This window comes from Myotis daubentonii, chromosome 1, assembly GCF_963259705.1.
Source record: "Myotis daubentonii chromosome 1, mMyoDau2.1, whole genome shotgun sequence".
Lineage (NCBI taxonomy): Eukaryota > Metazoa > Chordata > Mammalia > Chiroptera > Vespertilionidae > Myotis > Myotis daubentonii.
The window spans coordinates 20,858,529-20,870,946 of record NC_081840.1 but is presented as its reverse complement, the minus strand read 5'-3'; the positions used below and the strand labels follow the sequence as shown (position 1 = coordinate 20,870,946).

Sequence of the window (12,418 nt, the reverse complement as noted above, 5' to 3'; positions counted from 1 at the left end):
CAGGCCAGCGATGTGGGAGATGTAGGTGCAAGGGCAGGCATTTTTATCTCTCTTGCTGCTATTGTACCCCCACCCTCTAAAATAATACTCAGCACATGGAACAACCTCAATAGATATTTGTTGTATGAATATGTGAACAGAATCTATTAGTTGAAATAGTTATTCCCAATATTATGCTAATCCAGTGATTGGGTTCAGTAGTTTTATTTTAGGTACACTCTTGTCTTGGGAGCCATAGGACAGATTCTTACTGCTCACTGTGCCTTTTTAAAGTTTAAATGGTTTTTAAAGTTAAAAATTTTTTTTAGAAAATATTGAATGGCTATAAAAGAGCACTTATAGAAGATATATAAGGAGTAAAGAAAAATGATATAGCAAATATCCATGTACCCACCATCGACTTTAAGAAAAAGAACATCCCCTTTAAAAATCTTTTTCTACTCTCCTCAGAGGTAACCATTATCCTGTTATTTATTTTTTGTTAATCACTTAATCAGTCTTTGATTTTTAAGTTAGTTTTAAGACATATGTATCCCTAAGTAATACATGATCTAGTTTTGCATGTTTTTAAATCTTTTTTTAAATGGAATGTCATATTTTATAAGTTTTACCCAGTTATGTTCTTGAGATTCATTCATGTTTCATCCTGCCATATATATGGTATTCTATTACATGAATATGATGAATATACTACAATTAAACATTCTTGATGGACATTTGGATTGTATCCATTTTATGCTATTGTGAAAAACACTGTTGCTGTGTGAGAGAACACGTGCAAGAGTTTTTTTCTGGGCCACTTCATACTCCTTAGGATGGCTATATAAAAAACAAAACAAAACAGGAACAGCAAGTAATCCCTTTGTGATTACTGATGGGAATGTAAAATAGTGCAGTCGCTAGGGAAAATAATATGGTGGTTCCTCAAAAATCTAAACATAACTTTTTTGGTCAGAACTACCACCTCTATATATAAAAGGCCTAATATGCTAAGTGTCGGACCGGTCGCTATGACATGCACTGACCACCAGGGGGCAGACGCTCAACACAGGAGCTGCTGAGCTGCAGTGACTTGGCAGCGGCACCGGCACCGGCAGTTCTCGGGTGACGCACCCCGAAACCAGAGAGGAGGGAGCCTGAATCCTCTCGGGGATGTGTGATTCCACCTTCAGCCGTGGGTTATGTTGTTGCTGGGGCACTGTTGGCCCGAATCTGGTTTACTGCACACTTGCGTTTGCATTCCACACCCTGTACCACAGCAACTTTGCAGAGTGCCCTCTCGCACTCTGGAACCCCTCGGGAGATGTCAGAGAGCCGGTTTCAGCCCGATCCCCGCAGGCCTGGCCAAGGGACCCCACCTGCCGGAGGGACCCCGCTCACTCTGCAGATGCCAGGGAGGGCCCGTGGGAGGTTGGCTCCAGGGCATGTCTGGCCCTTCTCGCCCAGGTTCACCCCGCGGGCCACCTTCTAATTTCCTTTCAGTGTGCACTAATCCGTTCACTGGGTCACTAGTCTTCCAATAATTCACTAAAATGACTAACACAAAGGGGAAGAGGAGAGGCACCCGCTATAGGTTCTCTAGGCCTTTCAGAAAACATGGAGCTGTTCCTCTGGCCTCATACAGGTGAATCTACAAGAAAGGTGATATTGCAGACATCAAAGGAATGGGCACTGTTCAAAAAGGAATGTCTCACAGATGTTACTGTGGCAAAACTGGAGGAGTCTACAGTTACCCAGCCTGCGGTGGGCATTGTTGTAAACAAACAAGGGCAAGATTCTTGCCCAGAGGATTAATGTACATATGGAGCATATAAAGCACTCTAAGAGCTGAGATAGCTTTCTGAAACGTGTGAAGGAAAATGGTCAGAAAAAGAAGGAAGGCAAAGTGAAAGGTTCCTGGGTTCAGCTGAAGCGCCAGCTTGCTCCACCCAGAGAAGCACTTTGTGAGAACCAGTGGAAAGGAGCCTGAGCTGCTGGGACCGATCCCCTGTGAATTCAAGGCATGACAAGTGCAAAAAAATAAAAGATCTCTGTACTGTTAAAAACAAATCTAAACATAAAACTAACATATGATCTAGCAATTCTGCTTCTGTGTATATACCTGAAAGAATTGAAAGTATTCACTCGTGTACTAACAGCATTATTCACAATAACCAAAAGGTGGAAACAACTCAAATGTTCATTGCTGGATGAATAAATAAGCAAAATGTGGTATATTCTGTATACAATGGAATACTATTCAGCCTGAGTGCCTTTGTGATTCAGAATGAAATTCTGATACATGCTGCAGCATGGATGAAGACATTATGCTAAGTGAAATAAGCCAGACACAAAAGGACAAATATTATATGATTCCAGTTATGTGAGGTACCTAGAATAGTCAATTTATGGGAACAGGAAGTAGAATGGTAGTTGCCAGGAGCTGGAGGAGGGGAAAATGGAGAGTTTTCATTTAGGATGATGAAAAAGTTTTAGAGATGGATGGTGGTGATGGTTGTGAAATAATGTAAGTGTACTTAATGCCACTGAACTGTATGCTTAAAAATTATTAAAATGATAAATTTTATGTTACATATATTTTGCCATAATAAAAACCATATAGCAAAGAAAAAGTTTTTCTAGGGTAGGGTTTTGCACTGTGGTTAATGACTATAGAGTAATGGTAAATATAGGTTTGTGAAATTTCAGTTAAATGAGTGAGTGAGTGTGCGTGTGAACACGAGAGAGAGATTGGATTGATTGATTTGTGTTGTGATGTCAAATGTATTTCTTGCTGATGTGATCTGAGATTCCAAAACATTGAAAACCACGGCCCTCAAGAAACTCTTGTACATGTGCCATAGAGTAATAGCTTGCACGATTATTTTTACAGTAACTCCCTGTAAGAAATTCATGTTTGAGTATATATGTGGGCATATATATATATATATATATATATATATATATATATATATATATAAATATAATGACCAAAGGTCACCAGGAGGCTGCATGCTCGGCGAGGTGCACGTGGGTGGGTGGGGACTTGACTCTGGGTCCTGTGGCAGGGTCTGGGGTCCTGGGTCTTGTGCGATTTCCCGTGGGTCCAGGTCTCACACGATGGGTCACTAGTATATATCTATATCCTATCTAATAAAACAGAAACATGGTAATTAGCATACGACCGCTACCCTTCCCATTGGCTAATCAGGGCAATATGCAAATTAACTGCCAGCCAAGATGGCGGCCGGCAGCCAGGCAGCTTGAAACTAACATGAGGCTTGCTTGCTTCAGTGATGGAGGACTCCAACGTTCCCTGCCTGGCCTGCCGCTGCAGGCCTCTGAGCTGCAACTCTAAGCAACTATGTAACAAATATAGAAGCTAAACAAGCCAGGCTTCAGCCAGCAGGATCGCAACATTGTAAGCAAAGGCCAGAAACCTACTTTCAGCAGCAGAGGCCTAAGAGCTGGAGCCAAGCCTCAAAGCTAAAGCTGGCCCAGAATAAAAAAGAAAAAAAATAAGAAAAAAAGGAGTGGTTGGGAGCTTCAGTCACCCCCAGCCTGAAAACAGCCCTCAGCCCCTCACCCAGGCTGGCCAGGCACCCCAGTGGGGACCCACACCCTGAAGGATGTGTGACCAGCTGCAAACAGCCATCATCCCCTCACCCAGGCTGGCCAGGCACCCCAGTGGGGACCCCTACCCTGATCCAGGACACCCTTCAGGGCAAACCAGCCGGCCCCCACACGTACACCAGGCCTCTATCCTATATAGTAAAAGAGTAATATGCCTCCCAGCACCGGGATCAGTGGAGCCGCGAGGCCTCCCGGCACTGGGATCAGCGTGACAGGGGGCAGCGCCCAAACCCCCTGATCGCCCTGCGGCTCTGTGTGTGACGGGGCGAGGCCACAACCTCCCTATCCTCCCTGCTCTGTTCGTGACAGGGGAAGGCGCCCCAACCCCCTGATCAGCCCTGCTCTGTGCCTGATAAGGGGGAGCTCCCCAACCCCCTGATCACCCTGCGGCTCTGTGTGTGACAGGGTGCGGCGCCCCAACACCCTGATTGGCCCTGCTCTGTGCGTGACAGTGCGGCGCCCCCCCCCCCCCCCACACGGGCCCTGCTCTGTGTGTGATGGGGTAGAGCCATAACCTCCCCATCAACCCTGCCTTGAGTGTGACAGGGGGCGGTGCCCCAACCCCCCAATCAGCCCTGCTCTGAGCCTGACCAGGGGCCGCACCTAGGGATTGGGCCTGCCCTCTGCCACCTGGGAGCAGGCCTAAGCCAGCAGGTCGTTATCTCCTGAGGGGTCCTAGACTGCGAGAGGGCACAGGCCAGGCTGAGGGACCCCCCTCCCCCCCCTGAGTGCACAAATTTTTGTGCACTGGGCCTCTAGTCTATATATAAAAAGAGGAAATACGCAAATTAGGCCAGGACGCCGTAACGGGTCACGATGAGACAGGAGGAGGTTGTGCGTGTAGGTGAGGCTGGGAGTGGAGACAGAGACGGAGACAGAGACACGGGGCCAGTGAACTGCCACACCCTGGCTTGGGCTGGCCCCCCGGAGCTGGAACGGACATGGACACGGACAGGGACAGGGTGGCCGGCTGGCAGCCTCCACGGCCGAGTGCAGGCTTGGAGAGGAGATGGCAGGCCCGCCTTGCGAGGAAGCAGCGCGGCTCCCTCCTGGTTCCCATGGGCGCCGGCGGCTCGCTTCCACCTCCTACGGAAGCTGCACGGCTCCCAGTGGTGCGCTGCAGTTCCCGCCGGCTCCCGCAGAGCAGTGGGCGGCCTACTGTGTGCGATACTGCGCTATGGGCTACTAATATAATAATAAAAGCGTAATAGGTTAATTAGACTGGACAACCAAATGATCTCTGGATGACCTTCCAGACGAAGCCAGGGCTGCGAGGGCTGAGCCCCTTGCACAATTTTCCTGCATCGGGCCTCTAGTCTGTATATAAATCCTTGGATACAATCTGATATTTTTTATTCCTTTTCATTAAGAAGAAAAAATACTGGTCATGACCTACTAAGTTGATCTTGTGACCACAATTTGAAAATTACTGTTCTAGATTACATTCCAGGAGTGGAGTTACTGAGTGGTAGGGTAAAAACGGAACTTGCTACATTTTGCTTTTTGTTAGTGTATCTTCACCATTGGCACAGGGGGTGTGAGGGAGGTTTAGTCTGCTTGGGGGCGTTTGGAAATGTGAAGACAGTGTTTACTTGTCCCAGGGACCAGGGGGTGCTTTTGGCATTCAGCAGATGGGGTCAGAATGGTAAGTGTCCTAAAATAGACAGGACAGTCCTGCACAAGCAATTATTCTGTCTACAATGTGTGTGTGTTCTTGTGGAGAAACTGGGCCTGATTGTGTGATTGTCTACCATTTTCCTTATTATCACACTGTTTTTTGGTGACATTGTCATGGAGTGTGACAAAAGGAACATAGGGCTTGGAGTCCACTGAGTTTGAATCTTGCTACTTAACCAGCTCTGTTTTGTCCCTGAAAAATTTATCTGCTCTCTGTTCATTTTCTGATCCAGAAAATGGAGATGACAATACCTACTTCTACAAGTTTGCGAGAAATGAGATATGAATGCAGTGTTTACATAATACAGTGCCTAGCACATAAGTGCTTAAGAAGTGATAGTTACTACATTATGAATTTGTATTACTGAATTTGCTTACTTGTTCATTTAAACCCATTTTTTCAGGTAGAGAAATACTTACCTTTGTTACATCTGGCCTTTATTTCTTTGTAAAGAAAAAAGAAAAACCTTATGTGGCCACTTGGGTTAGTAGGGCATAAGATAAAAGGATTAAGAATATTTTGGGTTGAAGTAACGTTCATTCTAATTTGTCTCCCCTGGACTTTTTCTCTTTTTCCTTTTACTGTAGCAATCTCATCAGTTCCTGTGGATGTGATGGAGCCAACCACACCAGCGCCACAGGCCCCGAAATCTCCCAACACTGAGTGGCTGGTCAGGACCTCTGCCCCAGAGAAAGCCGCCGATTCAGCTGCAGCCACATTTTTTAAGATGCCACAAGAAAAGAGCCCTGGATGCAGCTAGAGAGCAGTAGTTCGCCCACCAGGAGCCAGCGGGTGTTATGAAACAAATATTAGATTTTGTGTTATATAGTCTTGCATATTTCAATTGATATTCCCAGTCTGTTTATCACTAGGACTGGCTCCTTCCTCTTCAAACAAAGCAGTGGACTCTTTCTCTTAGAAAATCATATTGTGGAAATGTGTGTCTTTTTTAAAAAGTAAAGTATTGGGGCAGCAGTTGTTTTAAAAAGTCATCCTATGCTATATTTGTTATTGCTATTGCTGTCTCAGCAGTTACCTACAGCTCCATTTACAGAGCTGTTGCTTTTTTGCAGGTGTGTCTTTTTTTTTTCTTTCTTGAACAACTAGTAACTTCTTTGCATACTTCTTGTGTAGAGCTTTTAATATCATTTGAGGAAGTTCCCAGTTTGCAGGCAGTTCCAGTCAAATTTAAACAGTGAGTTAAGATCTCTGTGTGGAATTGTGCTTGCAGTAGGTAAGGCTTGCCTTTCAGCCTGGCCTTGCTTTACTCACAGTGCCAATCAGATAAATCCATCAAGGTCTCATTTGGAGCCTCAGAAGCGACACCAGCAGCAGGGTCTTGGGGACTCCTTCCAGTCTCCTAGATGCCCATGGGATCACCAGCAGCTGCTTTGTACTTTGCCTCATCTCCAAAGTTGGTGTTCTATGGAAAGAGGACATTTTACACACACACACACACAGATTGAGGTAATGAAGATGGTTCAACTGTACAGCAAACTTAGAATAGTCAGTGGTTTGTGTCTTAATACTTCATGTTGCAGTGTAAGCCTTTACATACTAAACGGGATTTTATTGTTAGTTTACAGGTCAATAACCTGTAGCAGATATTCATACTCTATTATAATGGCTTCTTGGGGTTATACTTTGGGGAGGAAAAATGTCTTTTGACATGCCTTTATATTTGCCATGTGTATGACAGCTGAGCTGCCTGTAGAGTTATGTACACATCCATGCCTGAAGTTGATGCTCTTTTGTCAAGATGAGGAATAAGTGACTGCCTAGAGCTGCTGGAGGAAACCACCCTTTCTAAAGAAAAGATTACCCAGCGTCTTGCATTCAGGGCCCTGGTTGATAGAGGGGTTCTTGCTTTTTACAAATTTAGTACATTTACTCTGAAATACGCAGACACTGGTCTCTAAGTGCCACTGCTCTGGCACTGTTCTAGGGGATGCCCGCTCTTGCACCTGGACTTTTCTATGCTTCATTAGGTGCTGAGTGGAACAGAGCTTCCTCTCCCTGAGGGGCAGATGATGGCAGGCTGCCTTATCGTGTCCCCCTAAAAATTACAGCTCTTGTCAGTGGTAGCTCCAGGATTTCCTCATCTGAGGGGTTGGTGTGAGTCTAGTTGAGGAGGGGACTTAAGCTAAGTTTATGTGGCACTTTATGTACGATTGAGACCATGTCAATTGTCCCTAACAAGGAATAGGGTGGAGGGAGGGTACATGGAGATTGTGGGGTGAGGAGCAGTGCTGAAGCCAATGCAGCATCCCTGTTCTCATGTGGTGGGGAGTGTACTGCCCCCTGCCGGCTGCACCCCAGCCATGGAGAAGGTGGAATGTCTGTTGAATACAATATAGCACGGCTGAATTGTTTAGTGGTGAAAGTGGGGCTTTTTGTCATAGGTGAATTCTTACCTAGTTGTCCCCATAGTGTCCCGAGGCACACTTCTAACATACTTTTTTGGATTTGACGGAGAAATCCTTGGACATAATTTCATTTTCTTTGCACCAAGCTTTGTGGCTCATGCAGAGATTGGTCCTGTGAGCATAGCCTAGTAAGACCTTCAGGTAGAATCTTTTCTTCATGGCATGTTGTCTGACAGTTCTCCTTTCTACCTGTAACTAAAAAGTAACATATATACAACTTTACATTTTAAACATCTCTATGATGTAAAGGCAGGTGACTGCTGCCATTTTACAGAGACAAGAGCAATCACAGTTTAGTGATTTGCTCAAAATCACATAATCAAGCCAGTATTAAAATCCCAGACTTTCAGACTTTCTCTGCCCTGGGTTTTAATCTCTTGTTTGTCATTGAGAGACTTGAGTCGCTCTGAGACCCATATTTTTGAAACAGTATGTGATGGGGTAGCCCACTTGGGTCCCCCTGCTTGTTCTCTCCCTGCGGCGGGCAGTTCTTTTATCCCTCAATAAATTCTGTTTCCACCAAAAAAATAATAATAATGCAATAGAGAGAGAGAGAGAGAGGAAGCAGTATGCCATGAATGTTTATCATCTTTCTTGGGCATGCTTTTCTACATATTTCAAATACCTTCAACAGGGATCACCAAAAAATGTCATATCTACCTATAATAATTGGGGAAGAAAATTAATTGCCTAAGAAGATAGCAATTGAAGCACATTAGTACTTTGCAACACAAGTTTTTAAATTGTGTTCTTGTAAGCTGCTGCATGAGCCTGCTTACAGAATTGCTAACTTATTCTGCTGGTTTTCTGTATGAGTCAATTTCAGAGGAACCTTAGAAACGAGTGTTTTGAACCTTAAATTTTAAGTCTTTTTTATATAGCAAACTATATAATGTCATAAATTAAGAAAAAATCTGTTATCTTTTAACCAAATATACAATTTCAAAATCAGGTTTTGTAGTATGTTAAAAAATAATTCCTTTGAGGTTAATCCTTGGGCTTACATGTATTTTATCTGCTTGAAAGTAATAACAGGCTGAGTTCCATGTTCTTATTTCAGGGTTCTGGATTGTCCCAACTGTCTACACATCTGCCTGTCTGAATCCTAATCCTGTGTATTTTCCAAATAGGCAAAACTCAAGACATCATCTACTGTCATTCGTAAAAGTTAGTTTTGCTTATGAGTTTAAGGGAATTTAAGGTTATTTTTCAGATGCAGTATTTTAAAGGGAACAACTTCATTTGCATCACAATTCTTGTTGCTTTTTGATAAGAACTGTTCAGAAGAGGAAATTAGTAGCAGATTAAATGGTGCCAAATTTGGGGACAGATTATGGTATTTGATGGTGTGTGATTTTAACTTGAATTCTTTAGAAATCAAATGCATTGTTTTGCTGGGTTGTGAAACAGGCTGCAAACAAGGCCAGTTAGGCAGCAAAATGACCAAAAGCTTAAATAAATCTAACCTGTGCTGCTTATGGCATCTTTGGTAACTAAAACTCCACACATAGAACAGGGAATGAAATTCTTTATGAGTCCCAAGTAGATTAATCTGACACATCTTTGCATTTTAGAATCAGAAACACAGTTGAGACCACAGCAGTGGGAGTCTGATGCTGCAAAGGAAAGGGGCAGTTACCACAGAAGTCGCTCAGAGAAGGGAGCTAGGCCGGCACTGGCACTGTTGATGTGCTTCTGAGCCATACGTGTTTTGTTCCCTGGGCTTTGTAAAAACAGCATTAGGGGCCATAGTCAGTATTCTCTGTCTGGTGAGCTCTATCTGGGCTGGGATGAGAGCAGTGTGGCTTACCCCGGCAGCTATGAATGTAGTCTAGTTAGGGGCATGTCATGGTTCAGGAATGGCAGGAGGGATGATAGAAGTGGTTTGCGCTTGCTGTCAGCTGCTTCCTTTGCTAATGCTCGAGCTGTCCATTTTACTTGTCAGTATTTCCTTATCTCCCACTCCAGTCTTGACAGTGGAGTTACTGATGGTGGCAGCAATCAAGAGGGGATCCTACCCAATGAGACACTGGTAAAGAGGGAAGAGGTGAGGAAAGTGGTGGGTTCCTCTATTAGCGCCAACACACAGTGGCCCAGAGATGCTTTCGCTTCTGTTAAGATCACAACAGATGAATGTCAAATGCCTGGGAGCAGCAGCATTGAACAGTACCAAGGAAAAGGAGTGATACTGCTCAAAAGTGTGGATTATAAGGTTTTTAACAAGTCCAGCAAAACAAACGTGACTAAGAAGAAAATTTCCCGCCACTATCTATAGACAGGCACTTGGTAAAATTGCCAAATTTCGGGATAAGAAAAACTTAAAGCACAGTATTGAAGAGTGGGGCATGTCCTAAGGATGTTCACCATGGAGCAGTCTTGGCAAGGTCCGAAGTGAGAAGGCGAGGGGAAGGGGGGTAGGTGCTTACGGTAGTGTGCTGGCCTGCCTGGACCAACAGTATCAGCTCAGTCTCCCCCACTAAATCTGAAACAGGGTGGGAGCAGCAACCTTTTACAAGCTCTCCAGGGGACTCTGGTGCAGGTTGGTGTTTGAGAGCCACACGATTTGCCAGTTAACAACTTACTATACTGGTAACTCCTGAGCTCTGAGGTATTCTTATATTACTCTCCATAAGAAGAGAGAGGTTGCCCTGGCCGGGTGGTTCAGGTTTTTGGAGTGTTGTACCGTACTGGCGGGTTTGTTTCCGGGTCAGGGCATCAAAACTCTAGAAATGAATTCTATTTCTAAGAATTGGCAAGCCCTGGCAGGAGCAGTCTCTCCCCAGCCAGAAAGGTTTCTTAAGATGTCAAAACATCATACCCAGGTTGAGGGTTCGATCCCTGGTTGGGGCATGTACAGGAGGCAACCAATTAATGTTTCTCTCTCCCTAAAATCAATAACAGAAACAGATCCTCAGGTGAGGATTTAAAAAGTAATGAGATTTTTTTGTATGTGATATTTTGCAGCCACTGTTAAGGTCTTTTTTCCCATACCCTTTCCCTCAAGCTCCTGAAAAATCACCTGGAAATATTGAGAAAGGATAATGTGGAGAAAAATGCCATCAAGGCCAAATTTAGATGGAAACAATGTTTTAAAATATAAGTGGATTAAAATATAACCATGAATTTTTAGTCTGTGAGTGAGAGTCATTTTTCACAACAGTAAAACATTTGTGTAAGATACTGCCATTCATGACTATGATTCTTATTCATTGTCTCTTAGTTTCATGGGAAAATGTTATGTGTTTTCCAGCGTCACAATGCTGAAGCCTTTAAAGCATGACTCACAAATGTGAAACAGAAAAGAAGTTGGAAGAAAAGCCACCCTGAGGACATACCTTTTGTAGTAAATACCTGTTGAGTTGTCAGTAATCTTTTGCTAGGACTTAATCCCACATTCACAACATGTAAAAATCAATTTTCAGTTATCCCACATAATCACATCCTATTGTCTTACATTTCAAGCAGTTCGTCTACAGGAGTTGAGGACCAACAGCACGTTATATACAGATTGTCTCACTCATGGGTTCAGTGTTTCAGAATACAGAACTTAAATCTTAAAAGTTTTGAAATGACCATTTTTTTTTCTTTAGATTTTATTTGTATGAATTGGGCTGGGCCCTAATTGACTACTAAAGCTTACAAACCCAACTTCTCTTGGGAGGAGGAGGAGTCTAGTCTCATTGCCTTGGATGCTCATGTGGTTCTGTGGCCAGGTCTTAATTTATAAAGGTGACTGCCCGGCTGGCGTGGCTCAGTGGTTGAGCATTGACGTATGAACCAGAAGGTCATGGATTGATTCCTGGTTGGGGCACATGCCTGGGTTGTGGGCTTGATCCCCAGTGTGGGGTGTGCAGGAGGCAGCTGATTAATGATTCTCATCATTGATATTTCTATCTCCTTTCCTCTCTGAAATAATTTTTTAAAAGTTTATAAAGGTGACTGAGTGAGGACATGTAGAGGTCAATACCATTGAAAGAAAAGTTTAATGTTATAGTTTACCTAGAAACAATGCACAAGTTGCCATGCCAGGCCACAGGACAAACACCAGATTTGGAACAGGAAGCAGAAGACCAGGAGCAAATGATAGGTGTAGGCCAGAGCCTTTATGGGGGTTTCCTCCTGAAAGGCAAGGCAGCGAGGGCAGACAGCTCAGGAATGGCTAGTTTGGGTAATTGGGGCCCTTTGGGCTACAGAGTGGTCCCTTGTTGCCTCATAGCTCCCCTGGGATGTTTGCTTCCTGGGGTGTACGGGTCAGATGGAGGAGGCATGGCTCCGTCGTCCCTGGTAAGTTTGTACTTCAAAAGTGTGCTGCTGGCTGAATCCTTTGCTCTTTCTAAGAATTGGCTAGCCCTAGGAGAAGCAGTCTCTCCCAGCCAGAAAGGTTTCTTAAGGTGTCAAGACGACATAATTCACAGAAAATTAAAAACTATGATTAATATACATGTGTAGGCTGTTTACCTTTACATTTCAATTTTTATAGCCTTTTATAGCACTATATAATTTGCCTTTTCTATCTTGAAAACCATTCAAAAGTACCTCAAGCCAAAAAATTTTTTTTCTAGATATTATCAAGATGTGGGAATATAAAATAGTTAAGATATAAATTATGAAAATTAATGTGTTTTTTTCTCTAGAAGTGAGTTCTGACCCTTGCAGCTCTCCCATTCAGTGTTTTTAATTGAAAAAGGAAAGAGAATATCAG

The 12,418-nt window shown here is 43.8% G+C and overlaps 1 protein-coding gene across 3 annotated transcripts in view; it reads left to right on the top strand.

Moving 5' to 3' along the window:
• Positions 1 to 10,845, top strand: part of GPATCH2L (G-patch domain containing 2 like) — a 59,301-nt gene extending 48,456 nt beyond the window's left edge. For all 3 annotated transcript variants that reach the window (XM_059689670.1, XM_059689634.1, XM_059689645.1), the window contains one exon: positions 5,878 to 10,845. In XM_059689670.1, coding sequence (XP_059545653.1) covers positions 5,878 to 5,904 — 27 coding nt within the window. In that variant the 3' untranslated portion in view covers positions 5,905 to 10,845. The remainder of the gene's footprint in view (positions 1 to 5,877) is intronic.
• Positions 10,846 to 12,418: the final 1,573 nt, after the last annotated feature.